At 61.7% G+C, this 19016-nt stretch overlaps 1 protein-coding gene across 2 annotated transcripts in view; it reads left to right on the forward strand.

Moving 5' to 3' along the window:
* The first annotated feature begins 589 nt into the window (after positions 1 to 589).
* ITGAV (integrin subunit alpha V) overlaps positions 590 to 19016 on the forward strand; it is an 89548-nt gene continuing 71121 nt past the window's right edge. Inside the window, exons 1-2 of one of the 2 annotated variants that reach the window (XM_041773838.1) lie at positions 590 to 824; positions 12333 to 12463. In XM_041773838.1, the coding sequence (XP_041629772.1) occupies positions 646 to 824; positions 12333 to 12463 (310 nt within the window). In that variant the 5' untranslated portion in view covers positions 590 to 645. The remainder of the gene's footprint in view (positions 825 to 12332; positions 12464 to 19016) is intronic. The other variant, XM_041773839.1, reaches the window with a different exon arrangement.

Consider the following 19016-nt stretch of genomic DNA (forward strand, 5'->3'; position numbering starts at 1 on the left):
CCCTGCGCCCCGGGGTCGGGGCGCCCCGTCCTTCCTTCCTCCGCGCCGGCCCTGCCCTCCCCTGCCCTCCCCCTGCTCCCCGCCCCCCAGCGCTCCCCCTGCCCCCTGCCCGCCGGCCCTCCCGTCCCCAGCCCTCCCCGCCCGCCGCGCTCAGGCCTTGCCCTCCCCGTTCCCCCGCAGCCCTCCCCTCCCCTCCGCGCTCAGGCCACGCCCTCCCCCGCCCCCTCCCTATGCCCCGTGGCCGGAGCGCCGCGTCCTCCGCGTCCCGGCCCTCCCCCTGCCCGCCCCCCTCCGCCGGCCCGCCCCTCCCCCTCCCCAGCCCCGTCCTCCCCGCCTCCCCTCCTCCCCTCCTCCCCTCCGCGCTCAGGCCCCGCCCCCTCCCTGCGCCCAGAGGCCCGAGCGCCCCGTCCTGCGCCTCCCCCCGCCCGCCCCCGCCCCTCCCGCCCCTCCCGGCCCTCCCGGCCCCGCCCCTGCCCGCCCGCGCCCCGAGGCCGGCCCGGCGCCCCCCGCCCGGCGCAGTCGGGAGCCGGAGCCCAGACGCCGAGCGGCCGCGCGGGAGGCCGGCGGGCCCGACGCCGCAGTCCCCGCCGCCCGCCCGCCCCGCGCCCGCCGCCCGCCCGCCTCGGGGCCCCGCGCCCTCGGGCCATGTCCCGGCCGCCGCTGCGCCCCCGCCTGCTGCTGCTGCTGCTGCTGCCGCCGCTCGGCCTCCTGCCGCGCCCGGGCCGCGCCTTCAACCTGGACGCGGACGGCGCCGCCGAGTTCGCCGGGCCCCGCGGCAGCTACTTCGGCTTCGCCGTCGACTTCTTCGTGCCCAGCGCGTCCTCGTGAGTGGCCGCCGGGGCCGCGTCGGGGCCCGCAGTCCGTCCGCCCGTCCGTCCGCCGGCGCCTGGGCCGTGCCCCCCCCGCCGCCCCCCTCCGCGCCCGCGGCTGCAGCCACCTGGGCCTGGGCCCGCGGGACCCCGCGCCGCCTCCGCTGCGGCCCGACCTGGGGCGCGGGTGCGGGTCCGGGCGCGGGCGCGGGTGCGGGTCCGGGCGCGGGTGCGGGTGCGGGTGCGGGTGCGGGTCCGGGTGCGGGTGCGGGTCCGGGTGCGGATCTGAGTGCGGGTGCGGGTCCGGGTGCGGGCGCGGGTGCGGGTCCGGGTGCGGGTCCCGGTGCGGGTGCGGGTCCGAGCCGGGTCCCGGTGCGGGCGCGGGTGCGGGTCCGGGGTGCGGGTGTGGGTGCGGCCCGGTCCGCCTCCCTCCGCCCCGCCACTCGGGGAGCCCCGTGACTGCACCCCAGTGCCCGGTGCTCGCGAACGGCCCCACCTCCAGCCCCTTCCCGTCCCTTGAGCCCTCCACTTCCGAGCCCCCCACCTCCACTCCCCTACCGCTCCTCCACCTGCTCCTCCTACCTCCAGCCCCTCCCCCTCCCGTCCGAGCCCCCCACCTCTTCCTCCCACCTCCCTTCCTCCCACCTCCAGTCCCTGAGCCCCCCACCTCTGAGACCCCAACCCCACTCCCCTCCCTTTCCCCCCAGCTCCTCCCGCCCCCTGCCATCCCCTCCACCTCGGAACCCCCCACCCCCACTCCCCTCCCGTCCCCCCACCTCCCCCACCTCCAGCCCCCACCCCCTCCCGTCCCCCCACCTCCAGCCCCCCGCCATCCCCTCCACCTCCGAGCCCCCCACCCCCACTCCCCTCCCGTCCCCCCACCTCCCCCACCTCCAGCCCCCACCCCCTCCCGTCCCCCCACCTCCAGCCCCCCGCCATCCCCTCCACCTCCGAGCCCCCCACCCCCACTCCCCTCCCGTCCCCCCACCTCCCCCACCTCCAGCCCCCTACCCCCTCCCGTCCCCCCTCCCCGTCCCCCGCCATCCCCTCCACCTCCGAGCCCCCCACCCCCACTCCCCTCCCGTCCCCCCACCTCCCCCACCTCCAGCCCCCTACCCCCTCCCGTCCCCCCCTCCCGTCCCCCGCCATCCCCTCCACCTCCGAGCCCCCCACCCCCACTCCCCTCCCGTCCCCCACCTCCCCCACCTCCAGCCCCCACCCCCTCCCGTCCCCCCACCTCCAGCCCCCCGCCATCCCCTCCACCTCCGAGCCCCCCACCCCCACTCCCCTCCCGTCCCCCCACCTCCCCCACCTCCAGCCCCCTACCCCCTCCCGTCCCCCCTCCCCGTCCCCCGCCATCCCCTCCACCTCCGAGCCCCCCACCCCCACTCCCCTCCCGTCCCACCTCCCCCACCTCCAGCCCCCTACCCCCTCCCGTCCCCCCACCTCCCGCCCCCTGCCATCCCCTCCACCTCCGAGCCCCCCACCCCCACTCCCCTCCCGTCCCCCCACCTCCCCCACCTCCAGCCCCCACCCCCTCCCGTCCCCCCACCTCCAGCCCCCCGCCATCCCCTCCACCTCCGAGCCCCCCACCCCCACTCCCCTCCCGTCCCCCCACCTCCCCCACCTCCAGCCCCCACCCCCTCCCGTCCCCCCACCTCCAGCCCCCCGCCATCCCCTCCACCTCCGAGCCCCCCACCCCCACTCCCCTCCCGTCCCCCCACCTCCCCCACCTCCAGCCCCCCACCCCCTCCCGTCCCCCCACCTCCAGCCCCCGCCATCCCCTCCACCTCCGAGCCCCCCACCCCCACTCCCCTCCCGTCCCCCCACCTCCCCCACCTCCAGCCCCCTACCCCCTCCCGTCCCCCCCTCCCCGTCCCCCGCCATCCCCTCCACCTCCGAGCCCCCCACCCCCACTCCCCTCCCGTCCCCCCACCTCCCCACCTCCAGCCCCCTACCCCCTCCCGTCCCCCCACCTCCAGCCCCCCGCCATCCCTCCACCTCCGAGCCCCCCACCCCCACTCCCCTCCCGTCCCCCCACCTCCCCCACCTCCAGCCCAGTAACCCCCTCCCGTCCCCCCACCTCCTGTCCCCCGCCATCCCCTCCACTTTCCGAGCCCCTCCACCCCCACTCCCTCCGACCCACCTCCCCCACCTCCAGCCCCGTACCCCACCCGTCCCCCCCCACCTCCCGTCCCCGATACCTTCCACCTCCGAGCCCCCCTCCCCCACTCCCCTCCCGACCCCACACCTCCCCCACCTCCAGGCCCCCTACCCCCTCCCCCCCCCCCCGCCCCCCCCCCCCCTGCCCAGTCCCCCCACCTCCCGGCCCCCGCCATCCCCTCCACCTCCGAGCCCCCACCTCCACTCCCCTCCCGTCCCCCCACCTCCCCCCCCTCCAGCCCCCTACCCCCTCCCGTCCCCCCAACCTCCTTGTCCCCCGCCATCCCCTCCACCTCCGCAACGCCCCCCACCCCCACTCCCTCCCGACCCCCCACCTCCCCCACCTCCAGCCCCCTAACCCCCCCCGTCCCCCACCCTCCCCGCCCCCCCTGCCCATCCCCCCCTCCACCGCCCGAGCCCCCCAACCCTCCACCTCACCCTCCCGTCCCCCCACCTCCCCCACCTCCGCCATCTACCCGTCCAGTCCCCCACCCTCCGCCCACTGGCCATCTCACCCTCCCGAGCCCCCCCCACCTCACTCCCTCCGTCCCCCCAGCTCCCCCCCCCCCCCCGTCCCGTCCAACCCCCCACCTGGCGTAGTAACTTCTCTGTCCTGGACCTGGGACCTTTGCACACCTGGGGGTGGGGGCTGAGCGGACGAAGGGAACGAGCCAGGTGTTCTTTATAGTGATTCGTGATGGGGTCGTGGGGGGAGAGCGGCTGCTGCCGGAGTGTCGGTCGCCCCAGGTCGCCCCAGGTCGCCCCAGGTCGCCGGACCCTGCGGGGTTGAGACTTCAGCTCCGTCCTGCAGTCGCGGTGGCCCGAGCGGCCCCCCCCCCCCCGCCCGCTCCTGGCCCGCCCCTGGCCCCCACCTGGCGGGCGCTGACGTCACGCCCCGAGAGCCCGGGGAGCACCGGTGCCTGCCCGCGGCCGCCCCGTGGGGTCTGCACCTCCGCAGGCAGAGCTGCTCCGGCCTCCCCGGCCTCCCCTCCTGGTGCCCAGTCGGCTCCTTCCCCGCGTCGCCCCCCACCCCGGGTGGGAGGGAAGAGGGCGGATGCTTGGATGCTGGATGCTCAGCACTTGCAGGGGACCGGCCCCCAGCCCATTCCTGCCTGACCTGGGGGTGACCTGAACACTTGGGCAGGACTCGTGGTGGTTCATCGTCCTTCAGTTTCGGTGCCGGCCCCGCAACAGGGAGGAGGCTGCAAGCGGCTCCTGGAAGCCAGGCCTCGTGTTCTCTGGCGGACTCAGTCGTTTGGTTTGTCGTCCCCATTCTCAGGGCTTCCCGTTGGGCACGCATGTTCCAGAACGGGGGAAAACAATCAACTTGGGCAGCATTTTTTAAAATTTATTTATGATAGTCACAGAGAGAGAGAGAGAGAGAGAGAGAGGCAGAGACATAGGCAGAGGGAGAAGCAGGCTCCATGCACCCGGGAGCCTGACGTGGGATTCGATCCCGGGTCTCCAGGATCGCGCCCTGGGCCAAAGGCAGGCGCCAAACCGCTACACCACCCAGGGATCCCTCGGGCAGCATTTTTGTGCCTTCTCGTTCGATTTGATCCTTTTCATCAGCCTTATCTGGTACCTGGAAGCCTTTTTGTTTCCAGCTATTTTTAGGTGTGTGCCCGCATGGTACAGGCTCCCTTATTTGTACTTTGTACAGAAATTCTACAGGTTTGAAAATACGCTTTGTGTTTCATCAAGAGTCGGTACTTAAATTAGCAAGAGTTAGCACTTAAATGCTTTGGAGTGGATGGAATGTTTTGCAAATGGTAGGAGTGATCCTGGGCAGCCCTCTGGGCTCAGTAGTGTAAAGACAAGGACATGGTAAAGGTCGAGTGTGGTCGCCAAGGAAAACGCAGTAGTGTTGCACTGTTGGTGTGATGTGTGCTGTTTTTTTTTTTTTTTAATTTTTTTTTTTTTTTACTTATTTATTCATGAGAGACAGATTGAGAGAGGCAGAGACACAGGCAGAGGGAGAAGCAGGCTCCACGCAGGGAGCCCAACGTGGGACTTGATCCCGGGTCTCTAGGATCAGGCCCTGGGCCAAAGGCAGGCGCCAAACTGTTGAGCCACCCAGGCTGCCCTGTGCTGTTTCTGATTACAAGGCTGGATGCCTAATCTTTGACTAGTCACTCTGGGCCTTGAATATATTAGGAACCCACAGGTTTCATGATCTCCGGGTGGCCTTCAGGGGTAAGGTAATCTTGAACTTGGTTTGATCCCATAGAATATTTTGAAATGTTTACCCGTGACTTTGTAACTGACAAAACTGACAGCTGAGCTCTAGATGTAGCCTACCTTAAAAATATACACATCAATTTTGAAAGTTTTTTTTTTTAAGTATATGTAAACAAAGACTTCTGCATACTGAGCTTTTCAGATTTTAGCAAAGATTCATGTAAAATTATGCTTAATTTTGTGAAAGATACTTTTAAGTATCCATTTATATTAGCAGCTGCATTTATTGTTGCTGTTATTTAGTGTGATGATAAACTTCTAAAAGAAAAAATATCCACATCATAAAAAACGTATTTGCTAATTAAAGGTTTTTTTCTTGGGCAGCCCGGGTGGCTCAGCGGTTTAGTGCCTGCCTTCGGCCCAGGGTGTGACCCCGGGGCCCTGGGATCGAGTCCTGCATCGGGCTCCCTGCACAGGGCCTGCTTCTCCCTCTGCCTGTGTCCCTGCCTCGCTCTCTCTCTGTTTCATGAATAAATAAATAAAATCTTAAGAAAAAAAAAAAGATTCCTTTCTTCCGAAGGAAGAATTCCTGGATTATTGAGGAAGCAACAGTAACGGAGATTTCTATGGCTTCTCATTTCCCTTGGTGCCCGCTGGGGCGGCTGTGTCCCGAGCGCCCAGGCTCTGGCTTCCTGCTCCTGCCGTGATCTCCGGGTTGTGAAATCCAGCGCTCTGTTGGGCCCCGTGCTCCGTGCGGGACTCTGCTTGGGATTCGCTCTCTCCCTTTCCTTTTCCCCTCCCCCTGCTTGCTTACATGCCAACTTATTCTAAGATAAGATAAAATCTTTAAAAAAATTTAAGTTCCCACAGGTATTCTTTTAGGTTCATTTTTGTTCAAAAAAATCGATATTATTTCCATATTGTTGTGAAAAGTAAAGAATCACTGTTTTTTTGTGTGTGTGTTTCTTTAAAAAATTATTTATTTATTTATTCCTGAGAGACCCAGAGAGAGAGGCAGAGACACAGGCAGAGGGAGAAGCAGGCTCCATGCAGGGAGCCCGATGCGGGACTCCAGGATCGCACCCTGGGCGGGAGGCAGGTGCTGAACCACTGAGCTCCCCCAGGTGTCCCTGAATCACTGCTTATTAAAGAAAACAGGAAGTGAATTACTAAGGAAAAACATTAAGGTGACTCCTTCAAGAAAATTCCTCCAGTAAGGAGTCCTAGGTTTAAAATGAAAAGTCACAAAAATTGCGATTTAAAAATTCTGAAAAATAAGTGTTCCATAATTTTTTTCTTGTGTACATTGATTCCCGATGGCTAGATCGCCAAACTTACCTAGAATTTAAAGATCACATATAGGCCATGAAGTGAAGTCAACGTTTTTCTTATGGGGAATAATCGGAGAAATTAAAAGTTGCGCCCTGGCTTTGAGTGTGAGTGCCCCTGGCGTTGGCGCGCGCTCTCCCGGAGCTCGCGATCACTTTTACTCAGGACACTTGGCTCCATCGCAAAGCCCCGGGGGTGGGGGGTGGGGGGGGGTGGGAAGCGGGGAAGCGGGGACACAGGATCAACTGTTTTAGGATTAAGGTCACTGAGGCCACAGGGATTTTCAGGCTTTGTTTGTTAGGGTGGCTTGGTGTGGGGTCGGGGGCAGGGTGGGATCCAATGACAGGGCATGAAATTAAAATTCCATTTAATTTTTGTATTTAGGGGGATCCCTGGGTGGCGCAGCGGTTTGGCGCCTGCCTTTGGCCCAGGGCGCGATCCTGGAGACCCGGGATCGAATCCCACGTCGGGCTCCCGGTGCATGGAGCCTGCTTCTCCCTCTGCCTGTGTCTCTGATCTCTCTCTCCCTCTCTCTATCATGAATAAATAAATAAAAATCTTTAAAAAAAAGAAAGAAAAAAATTTTCGTATTTAGGTTTTAGATTTTTAGGAAGAAAGTACTGGGGCGATTTTCTTGTTCATTCTTCACACCCGAGTTCTCCGGTCTCGGTCCCGTTTTACATCTGCCTCCTCTCCCCGCTGACCAGCAGCGCCGGGTTGGGATCCTCCCCACCCCCCACGGGGTTAGGTAACCCCCGGGCGCGTCCCTGGAGCACCCACTCGTGGTTCCTGCTCGGGTGGGGTCTCGGGGGCTGCAGCCCGGAGGCCAGGCGGCGTCTCTCCTCCCTCTGCCCCCCCCACTCTCTTGCTCTAATAAATAGATGAATCTTTTATTTTTTAATTTAATTTTATTTTTTTAAATGAATCCTTTAGAAAAACAGGCGCTAGTGGAGCCTTATTTGCAGTTTCTTCGTGCTCCCTTGAGCAGGGACGAGGGGGCGGGTGCGGCCTGGCCGCCGGGGGCCTGGCAGGACAGTCGGACCCGCGGCTCTCCATGACCCATGCATGACCCAGCCGCCCTGGCAGCGGCGCCGGAAGCTAGTGCTGCGCCTCAGGCCTGCGCCCGCTCCTGCCCGCCGGGCCGACTGCCCCGCTAGCGCCTGCTCTCGGTCGCCCGGGGCGTAGTTTCGCCGTCCTCCCTCCTCCCTCTCGTCTTCTGTTTCTCTGGGCCTCTGCTGTGCTCCCCGGATCCTCGTCAGCGATTAGTCACCGGACAGAAGGTCCCAGAAGTGTCCCTCGTCCCCGGGCCTTGCGCTCCCCTCTGCGCCCCACTTCGCCGTGGGCCCCCTTCCTTCCGTGGGGCCTCATCGGGCCTCCGAGCTGCGGGGCGTCCGGCTGCATCTTTCTGAAGCATCTTGTGGGTCTCGTCTTCTCCGATGCCTCCCGACGCTGCCCGCGGCCTCCCGGGCCCACCGAGGCCTGCTGTGCCCGCCGATGCCCACTGAGGCCCGCTGAGGCCCGCTGATGCCCACTGAGGCCCGCCGATGCCCACTGAGGCCCGCTGAGGCCCGCTGATGCCCACTGAGGCCCGCCGATGCCCACTGAGGCCCACTGAGGCCCGCCGAGGCCCACCGATGCACACCAAGACCCACTGTGCGCAGTGAGGCCCACTGAGGCCCGCGAGCTCCCGGCCATTGCGCGCTGTTTCCGCCCCGGCCACTTCCAGGGCAGTGACTCCCGCTCATTCCCGCGCCCCGGGGGCCCTGGCCCTGTGGCCCTTGGCCCTTACCCTGAGTGACCGGCAGGTGCACGCTGCGGCCTTCTCGTTGGAAAAGCAGGCTCCACGTGGCTTACGCCCGATGACGCCCGATGACGCCCGGGCTTTATACGACGTTCGGAAAGAGAGAACGTGCAGAGGTCACGGTTACTGTGCCTGTTTTATATCATAGAACTGTTGACTCTGTAGCATTTTTTTTTTTTTAAATGAAAAGCGAACCTGAGACTGGAATTAGAGCCAAGGAAACATGCTGGTGCTGCGCAAACACAGTTTTGTACGACGTATGTGATAGTGTTTCAAAGGTTGACGTTGCTGGAGGCCCATTCGTTGCTCAGCCCGCGGTCGCCAACTGCACAGAACCTGCTTTATGTTGGAGGAGTCGGTGCCCAAAGCAGCCAAATAACTTAGTTCACTTGGACGGTTTTAAAAAACGCCCTGGCCGTTGTTTGGCTGGTTGCGTCCCCTTGGCCATGAGGTCACGCTCCGAAGCACCTGCCCTTCCAGAAAGCACACCTTGCTGGGACGGGCCGCGGGTGTCCTCCAGGTCGTCTCGCTCCGTCCTCTTCCTTCCCCCACCCCGTCTCCCCTTTCTGTCCTCTCCCCCCTCCTGCTTTTCCAACCTCCGCCCCCTCCCTCTACCTCCTTCTGCTACACCCCCCCTCCCCGCCCTTTAGCTTTTAGAGTTTATTGGCCTGATGTTCATCAGCTGCGCTCGTGTGCGTAGACCGTAGACCGTCAGGTCGAGGTCAGGTAATGGAAATGTCTCATTTGAGGAGAATGGTGAGGATGGGGATCCTGATGCCCTTCTTGGGTCGACGGTTTGGAGGGAGAGGGACTGAGTCCAGAGAAGGCTGCAGGCTCGCGGGCCCGAGTTGCGCAGCGTCACGTGTTCACCGCTCGGCAGTGAAATAAATCTCTGCGAGTCTCCACTCCCCCCCGGTACCTTCTGCAGCTCCTCACTGGTGTCAGCAAATGTTGCAAGTTCCCCGTTTGGTGCTCTTCTTCCTTTTTTTTTTGGTCTGTTGAGATCTTGCATTTAAGTTAATTAGTGGTCTTTTGAGGAAACGGGAAAAAGAAGGCCCTCCCCTTTTTTTTTTTAAGATTTTATTTTTTTATTCATGAGAGGCACAGAAGCAGAGACACAGGCAGAGGGAGAAGCAGGCTCCATGCAGGGAGCCCGAGGCGGGACTCGATCCCGGGACCCCAGGATCATGCCCTGGGCTGAACCGCTGAGCCACCCGGGCTGCCCTTTACCTGTCAATTTTTATATTTTTATTTATTTATTTATTTATTTATTTATTTATTTTTATTTTTATTTTTTTGTCTCTTTTTTTTTTTACCTGTTGACTTAAGCGACTTTCCTTCAACGCTGGTTGTGTCGGCGAAGATGAATCGAGCCCCCCTGGTTTGAAGGAAGCCGTTGGCCGCCGCGCAGGAGGGCGGGCTCCGAAAGCCCCTGCAAGCGGTCCCGTGGGCTTGCTGCGAGCCACGGCCCCAGAGGCGACCCGTCCTCACCGGGACCCCGGCTGTGATCCGCAGCGCGGGGATCCCGTGTGGACCTGGGCTCCTGTTGCGCGTCTTAGGACTGTTGCAGGAACGGATCCGGGGCCTTTTCAGGTGTAGACCTTGGAGAGTGCGCTCCGGGGTCCGAGATACTCTCTTCTCTGTCGTGCACGCAAAAATCACTTCATCCGGGTGGAGGGGGAAGCGGTGTGATTTCGGGGGCCAAAGTTTTGACTTGAAGTGGAAAATTGTATACATACACGGCTGTGCCTACACGCAGGTGCGTATGTACACGAGTAACGCGGTGGCTGCTGCCCCGGAGGAGCTGCCAGGAGCTTCGTGCCCTTGTCCGTGGGGCAGGGCCCTCCTGCTCAGAGCCGGGGGGTTCGTCCCCCTGAAGGAAAACGAGTCGGCCTCGAGCTCGAGCAGAGGGCGCCGGCCCGGGTGTCGCGCTGACGCCGAATAGGGCCGCGGGCCGCTGGCGCAGCAGGCGGTGCTCTGCCTGGGACACTTGTCCGCGAGCCGGGGTCTTGCGATCAGCCCCGGGAAGCGGGACCCGGTCAGGCGGCCGTCCGGGCGGCCGGCTCTGGAGCGACTCTGCGGGCGCCACGCAGGACGTGTGCAGCGCAAACGGGGTGCAGGAGCTCGAGGGGGCCTTCCACGCTCCGGAGCGGGGCCGCTCACGACTGTGCAGACCCGTGAAAGGCAACGAAGACTCTCGTTTGCGAGGACGTAAGCGACCGGGTGTTTAACGGGGAAACGAAGTAACGGGACGCGTTGGCTGCAGGCCTCGTGCGTCCACTGCGCCGGCGCCCTTCAGACTCAGTGTTTCCCTCGTTCCCGCCTGTGTCTCACGCGCCCTGTCCGACCCCTGGGTGCCCTGGCTCCTCGGGCTCGCTCCTGGGCCCTCCTCCCTCCGAGGCCCCTCGGCACCCCTCTGGATGCACCTGGGCTCAGCACCGACCTCCAGGACCCCCCGGCACCTGTCCTGGGGGCCCCCGGCTACCCAGGGAGCCGCGCAGGTGTCCCGGGCCAGCGTGCAGCCCCTGCCCCTCCTGCGAGCACCGCCGCCGCCTGCCTCCCCGCTCCCGAGGGCCCTCAGGTGCAGTGGCCGCGTCTCCCACCCGTGCGCCCCCGAGTGAAAGGCCGCTGGCGTTTCTGGGTTTTCACCCCCGCCTGTGGCGACCCGTGGTGACCTGCGGGACCCGCCGCCCGCCCCTGCTGCCTGCCGCCCTCCCAGCCGCGACCCTCTCCTTGTTCCACTTTGCTCCCCTCCCTCCTTGATCTGATCCCCGAAAGGCACCACATCTAGTTTTCTTTATTGGATGTGTCATTCTTCTGCTTAAAAAAAAAAAAAAATTCCAAGGCTTCCCACGGACCTTATTGCCGTGGCCCAGGGCCCCCCGTTCAGTGCCGCGAGCTCCCACGTTCGTCCTGTCGCGCTCAGTGGGCTTTCTGGCCTCCGCTGAGCCTCCGTCCTGAGCTCCTGCACCTGCTCCCCCGCCCCCGGCACGCCAGCCCCCGAGGTCACCCTCCAGCCCCGTGTGTCCCCCCGTTTACTTAGATGGAGGCGCCGCTGCTACCTTATCTAACTGAGGTCGCTGTGCGTTCTTTGCAGAGCAAACCTCCTGCGATTTCCCTTGATCCGGGGAGGCCTTTCCCCTCCGTTCCATACAGCTCGCTTCCTTGTGCAAGGAGGACTTCCCGTCCCTATTTCCGAACACCCCCTCCCAGCGGTCGTGGGTTCCCTCTGCGGCCCCGGGAGCCGGGAGCTGAGCCTGATTTTCCGGGTCAGCAGGTGACCCCTCCGAGGCAGGAACCAGGCTGCGCTCTCTGGGCGGGACACACTCGAGCCACTTCTTCCTTCTGAATGAATAGAAAAAGCAAACCCTGAGGAAAAAAGTCTCTTTTGCTTAAAAACTTGATTATTTTGTCTTCTGCTCGTTTTATTCTGATGAGAGGTCGAAGACCGATGCTGGGGGTTGGCGACATTAGCCCTCTGAAGAGGGAACTCTGTTAGTCGCTTAAGATGGAACGTAATTGTTCTGAAACAAGATAAGTTGCCCCAAAGGAGGAACGTTCATGTTCAGCATCCCCGTACTTTAGAACCAGGTACGTGTGCATACGATCTAGGAAGTCCACAGCAGACGACAGACACAGACCAGAGAACAAAAACCTCCGCAAAACGCAAAATACGAAACCGAGCATCACGGCGCCAGGCCCTGGACCCTGGCCAGAGCGTACGTGCTTACAGCCTTTTTGAGATGTGACTGACACGCAGCGAACGGTTTATACTCGGAGTGTGCACTCTGACCCGCACCTTAGAGAGTCGTGGTGCTGAGGTCGCCTCACGTCACTAGGATGAGTCGCCCGCGATGAGGGGCGCGTGTCCGCAGCGGGCGGGGGACGCCGATGGTGCCTCGAACATCGCCGCGGATAAAGCGAGAGGGTGATGACCCGCCCCAGGTCATACGTCGTCGTTTATGCTTTTGCATCATTTTATTTTTTTGGTTTTTATTTTTTTTGCTTTTGCATCATTTTAAAGTCTCCTCTTCCGTCCTGTCTTTCAGCAGGATGTTTCTCCTGGTGGGAGCGCCCAAAGCGAACACCACCCAGCCTGGGATCGTGGAAGGAGGACAAGTCCTCAAGTGTGACTGGTCTGCTCACCGCGGCTGCCAGCCAATTGAATTTGACGCAACAGGTAAAGGTCGGAGCGCGGGTCCCGTTCCTCAGTTTATATTAGTTGATATTTTCTCCCTTCTTCCCTACCATCCTGTTAGTCGCGGGGGTGTGGGGAGCGGGAGTGCTTGTCTCCTCCAAAGATCCTTCTGGCTGCTAAGAATCAAACTGATCTGAGACCGATTAACTAGAGAGCATCAGGTTGTTTTTTTTTTTTAAAGATTTATTTATTTTTATTTATTTATGATAGACATAGAGAGAGAGAGAGAGGCAGAGACACAGGAGGAGGGAGAAGCAGGCTCCATGCTGGGAGCCTGACGCGGGACTCGATCCCGGGACTCCAGGATCGTGCCCTGGGCCAAAGGCAGGTACCAAACCGCCGAGCCACCCAGGTATCCCCCGAGCATCAGGTTTAATAGGTGTAGACACTGGGTAACCACAGAGTCGTGGAGATTCCGAAGATGCTCCGTGTGAGCCAAGGAGAAAGGGGATGAGGGTCTGGGGTTTCAGGGGAAAGGAACACGCTTCATGGGGTCATAAGACAAGCAGATGTTTGAGGTGCCGGGCGGCTCAGTCGGCTGAGGTCATGACCCAGGGTCCTGGGGTCCGGCCCAGAGCTGGGGACTCTGCTTCTCCCTCTCTCTCTGCCCCTCCCTGCTCCTCATGCTCACGCTCTCTGTCTTTCTCTCAAACAAATCACACCCTTAAAAAAAAAAAAAAAGAGCAGATGTTAGATAATTAGATGTTTGCCCTACCCTAGAGATGGGTCACTCAGCTAAAACTTATTTCTGTTAATAACTGTTATTCTGGGAAAGACCCTCAATTTAGCTGCCTCGGTGTGGTTAAGGGAAGGATAAACGTTTTTCTTCGGCCCGCAGGATCTGAAAATAATCCATATGCCAGAGTGGTAATTTGTTGGTTGGTTGGGGCTGGGGGCTGTCCTGAATCCCTTCATTCCCCCCATTTGATATTTTTTTAATACCATGTAATTTTTTAAAAAGATTTTATTAATTCATGAGAAACAGAGAGAGAGAGAGAGAGACCCAGGCAGAGGGAGAAGCAGGCTCCATGCAGGGAGCCCGATGTGGGACTCGATTCTGGGACCCGGGGTCACGCCCTGGGCCGACCCCATGGCGGATGCTCCACCACTGAGCCCCCCCCCCCCCCAGGTGCCCCGTGATCATGTATTTTTTTTTTTAATTTTTATTTATTTATGATAGTCACAGACAGAGAGACAGGCAGAGACATAGGCAGAGGGAGAAACAGGCTCCATGCACCAGGAGCCTGATGTGGGATTCGATCCCGGGTCTCCAGGATCGCGCCCTGGGCCAAAGGCAAGCGCCAAACCACTGCGCCACCCAGGGATCCCGATCATGTAATTTTTGAAACAACTTTTAACTTAAACAGGACTGCTTAATAAAAACAATGTATATGAGCAGCTCAGATCCCCGGGGAAAGTTCCATGAAACAAAAGGCTTCTGTCCCTTTCTCCCCGCAGCTTTGTGCTGCATAAAAGCCTCAGAAATCCATTGTGTTCTGGGTTTGGGACGCTTCCATTTGCCAGTCTGTAGAAATCCGGGAAAATCTGCCGCGGTGTTTTTGTGGTAGATCACGTCCCCGGTGGTGAAATGATCTAAGCCTTGAGCCGCGCTGCCAGGGCCAGTCGAGGGGTCTGTCCTGTCCCGGGAGCGGGGGGCGGGGGGGGGCTGAAGGCAGGAAGCTTCTAGGCCTCGGTTTATCGAGTGAGCCCTGCGTTGTGGCTTGGGTGACCGTCGGGGCTTACCTGCGGGGAATGTAGTGTGGGTCCGAGTTGCGGGGCGCAGAGGGCTCCCGTGAGCCGGATGGGAAGACCTAAGGTGCTTGACTTTGAGTCCACGAGGGGACGCGCGTGTGGCCCCGTCCGCGGTTGTATGCGCGTGTCTGCCCACGTTTGTGAGAACTCAGGAGAATTTCCAAAAGGAAGGAAGAAAGAACGCAGCATTGTTCTGGCCAAAGAGTCTTACCAAATTTTTGTGACGGATTTGGGTTCACGGGGCTTTGACGGACTATTTAAGGCGAGCCTGGAGGTCACCGGTCTCCCCCGGATCGTCGCGTCCCGCCAGCTCTCAGCGGTGTCGGTTCTGCGAGTGGTGGCGGCGTGGACCGTGCCCGCCCGACGGTCCGGCACTAACCTGACTCGTGCTAGAAAGTCGGGTCGTGTCTGGCCTTTCCCATCCAAAGCCAGCCCCGTGCAGCCCGTCGCCCCCGTCCCCGTGTGGCTGGCGCTCAGAAGGCGCCCAGGGCGCGCAGGCTGGCTCCGTCCCCCGCCGAGGAGGCCCGGGGACTCGCCACGCTGACCACCGACAGGGCTTTTAGGTTTTTCTCACAAAATAGAAACGACAGTGACGTGGAACCGTAGTCCAGTGTTGGTGGTCGTCCCGCGCAGGAACGTTCCCGGGCTCGGCGCCCAGGTCTGCGCGCAGCATGAGGTGGTCGCTGCTGTTCTGGAGCTCGATCTGCAGAGGCTATTTTGTTTATTGAGGAGATACCACATGTGCTTGGGCGGAAAGTCTCCAGTGGGCTACAGAGGGTCTGTGGGCACATCAGGAGTCGGTGACCTCAGGCTGCTTAGAGGCACTCGCTGCGAGCAGTTGTGCAGACGTTTCTAGAATTTTCTCATCCCTACACTTGTGTATATCCTTTTTTTTTTTTTTTTAAGATTTTATTTATTTATTCATGATAGACATAGAGAGGCAGAGACGCAGGCAGACGGAGAAGCAGGCTCCCTGCAGGGAGCCCCACGGGGGACTCAACCCCGGGTCTCCAGGGTCACACCCCGGGCTGAAGGCGGGCGCTAACCGCTGGGCCGCCTGGGGATCCCCTCGCATATTATTTTAAAACTATCACGTGTCATATATGTCGTATCATGCCGTGTGGTCGTATTAATTTGCGTTCCTTTAACGGTAAGAGCCTGCACCTTTGCCTGTGTTTGCAAGCCACGGTATCCCTTTCCTTGCGTGCCACTTTTAATGCATTTGTGCACATTTTCCGTCGATTTGTGATTTTTAAGAAATCAGTCTGGGTTGATGGCCTCCCACCCCTTGGGTTCTTGGGCCCACGTCTGGATTTATGCCTGACCTCATATCTGTCAGCAAATGGACACCTGACTGCTGCTTGTCGCCCTGGTCCACGCCACCGTTGCTCCCCCTGGGCTGTTGCCTGGACTCCTGGGCTCGCAGGGCGCTGCCAGGGAACAGGTGACACAGCTTACATCGGGGCAGCACCAGGGGCTTTTAGGAAAGGGACCGTTCACGAAGAGTTGTGTGCGAGGCCTCGTGGGGCCTGAGGGGGTTGGAGAGGGAGCGCTTAGTGGGGCCGGGTGGAGGGCTCTGTGGGGAGAGCTGCAGGCCAGGAGCCGTCGCCCCGCCAGGGACAGCTGGCCCGGAAGGGCACCACAGCCCTGTGCGGAGAGCAGGGCCGCAGGAGGCTGGGGCGCTGGAAGGCCACGCATGGACCCCGGTGGCCGCTGGGACCCTGCTCCCGGCCCGCTGGTAGCTTCTGTCTCCCGCGCTGTGGCCTCACATTGGGGCGCCCGCGGGGCACATGCTTCGCCGCCGCCGCCTGGCCAGTGTCTATGTCCTCCGGTCTTTATCTCCTGCCCGTCTGGCTGGGGGTCGCCGTCGCTGTTTGCCCTGTGCCCCGTCCCCTCGTTGCTTTACTGCTCCCCTGGAGTAGGTGCGTCGCCGCGTGGGGTCCCCTGTGCGGTCAACACCTGCCCGTGAGGGTGCGTGCTCTGTGCGGCACAGTGAGCGGGCCCCCGCCGAGCCCAGGCCTGGAGCGGGCCTGCAGCCGTCCGCCAAGGGGACCGGGGCTCGGAGCGGCCCATTCCGGTTAGGGACCAAGGTCTTCGGGGACGTGTCTACAGGGACGTGTTCTCGGTCCGATTCCTTTGTCTCGCTGTGATATTTCTGTGATCGTTCATGAAAGTTCCGAGACTTCTCGTGCCAAGAGCACAGGAACGAAGACGTCGGTTCTCCGTTAGAGTCCCGTCCACGCAGGAGGGAGGCCGGGGTCGTCTGCAGAGCCCGTCAAGGTGCCGCGTGTCCAGGAGGAGCATGTGAGGCTGCGTGTTGACCGAGGAAGCGATGCCTGTGATGGAGGCCCCTCCCTCCCGGCCTACACGGCTTCCCCGAGGCCGCCCCGCCGTCCAGGCCGACGCCGAGACCCCCCTGCCCCACAGGCGTCTGCCATCTGGGGCACCTGCCCACGGAGACTGTAGCCCTGGGGGTGAGGGCATCCTCAGGAGGCCCCGGCTGGGCTCGCGTTTGCGCAGGTTCCTGCCTTGTCCCTGGGGCCGCGTCCCCTCAGACCTGAGTGTGCATCACACGGGAGTTCAGACATGGGAGTTGCTGGGTGCCTGCCGCTGGGTGCTCAGTCCTGGGTGCTCTTCGCTGGGTGCTGGGTACTGAGTGCTGGGTTCTCGCTGCTGGGTGCTTGGTGCTGGGTCCAGGGCAGCGGCTCCAGATATATGAGCTGCTTTGCGTCAGCGCCTGCTCCCTCACTTCCCCCCGACCTTCCTGTCTCTCTGGCTCTGCTTTGCATTCGTCCCCCGCCCTTTTTATTCTTCACTTTCAAACAAGTTTGACTTGTGTCTACCTGAGAAACGAACCAGAGCAGCCTCCCCTTGGACACGATCTCCTCGTGGTCATTATCCTTCCCTTTGCCTTCGCATCCAGGGCCTCGTGCCCGGGTCCAGCCACCTCGTCTGGCGGTGGCTGCTGCTCGGTGGATCCTGTGGGCCCCTCGCATCACTGGGCCTTCCACGCTTCGCCCCCCTGACCGTTCCTCGCTGGTTTTAAAGTCTCTGCCTTGGGGACGCCTGGGGGGCCCAGCGGTTTAGCGCCTGCCCCCGGCCCAGGGTGTGACCCCGGGGTCCTAGCACGGAGGCCCGCATCGGGCTCCCTGTGTGGAGCCTGCTTCCCCCTCTGCCTCTCTGCGTCTCTCATGAATAAATAAAATCTTTAAACAGTGTCAGCTCCCTGAGCCGCCACATTTGCTCCTCTCCCCGACCTTCCTGATGCTCCCGCGGCGTTTGCCCCGTGGCTCTTTTCTCGTCCTTTGTATTTGCTGTGAAGGTCCTGAGAGGAGGACGGGCCCTCGGGCCTCGGCGCTGCTGGGGGAGTCCCCTGCGCCCTCCTGGGGTGCGTTCCCGGGAGGGCCTCAAGCACCGCAGTCAGGCGGCCGGTGGGCTGCTTTGTCGTTTGTGGCTGCACAAGAGACTTTGTGCTTGAAAGGGCTCTCGCTTGTGCTTTTAATAACGTCATCCCTGAAGTCATTTTATTTGACTCAGCGCTGGTTCATACGAGGCCATAGACATTACGTGCTTCACTGTCCCGTTTCTAGAACTGGGAAACCTTCAAAGGTAGGTCCGCTCCTGTGCCTGCTGTGCCGGTAACACGCGCGAGGAAGGCTGGGTGGCACCGCCCGCCCCGTACCGGGGGCCACGCGCCAGGTGACGGCCTCCATGAGCCCGGGCCCCGAGCGAGGACAGAGCGTGGACGCTGACCTGCGGGCGACGGACAGACCAGCTCTTGGTTCGTCCTGAGGAATCCATTTAGGACGTTTGTTCCATCCCTCCTCCCTCCCTCCATCCCTCCTCCCTCCCTCCTCCATCCCTTCTTCCTCCCTCCCTCCCTCCTTCCCTTCCCTCCTCTCTCCCTTCTCCCTCCCTCCCTCCCTCCCTCCTCCTTCCCTCCTCCCTCCTCCCTCCCTTCCTCCCTCCCTCCATCCCTCCTCCCTCCCTTCCTCCCTCCTCCATCCCTCTCCTCCCTCCCTCCCTCCCTCCCTCCCTCCATCCCTCCTTCCATCCTCCCTCCTCCTTCCCTCCCTCTCTCCCTCCCTCCTTCCATCCTCCCTCCCTCCCTCCCTCCATCCCTCCTTCCATCCTCCCTCCTCCTTCCCTCCCTCTCTCCCTCCCTCCTTCCATCCTCCCGCCCTCCTTCCCTCCCTTCCTCCCTCCTCCTCCCTCCCTCCCTCCCTCCCTCCCTCCCTCCCTCCCTCTGGTTGCGTCATATTAGGCTTGTTTTTCCTTTTCCCGGCTAACCCAGCTCTCCAAGCCGGGGCTGAATGTGTTCCTGCTTCCCGTTGCCTGCTAGTGCGTGGACAGGCACCCACCATAGGCGTGTATTTTCCACGTAGGTGTTGGGTTCTTTGTGAAAAGCGGTAAAAACGGACTTTGGCTAACTTTAGCTGAACAGGAATTTACTAGGAGGGTATCAGCGACTCCCTGGTGTTCTGAGAACTGGGCCAGAGAAGGCCGCAGAGGAACCCTGGCCCGTGTCCCACCGCTGCTGGCGTTGCCGACCATCCGCGGGGCACCGGGCGCAGGATTCCGTGCCTGCTGGCCTCGGCGTCCCCGGCAGGGATCCGGGCCGTGTGGCGGTTTCCGATGGGCTGAGTCTGAGTGTCGAGCCTGTCCCCATGCCCGTTGGGAGGAGCCCAGCTTACGTCACCCCACGGAGGAACAGAGATGGCCAGCTTGCACACGGAAATAAAACTTGGAGTGCCCTTCAGAAGAAGGAAACGTAGGGGAGCAA

Source organism: Vulpes lagopus, chromosome 11 (genome assembly GCF_018345385.1).
Source record: "Vulpes lagopus strain Blue_001 chromosome 11, ASM1834538v1, whole genome shotgun sequence".
NCBI lineage: Eukaryota > Metazoa > Chordata > Mammalia > Carnivora > Canidae > Vulpes > Vulpes lagopus.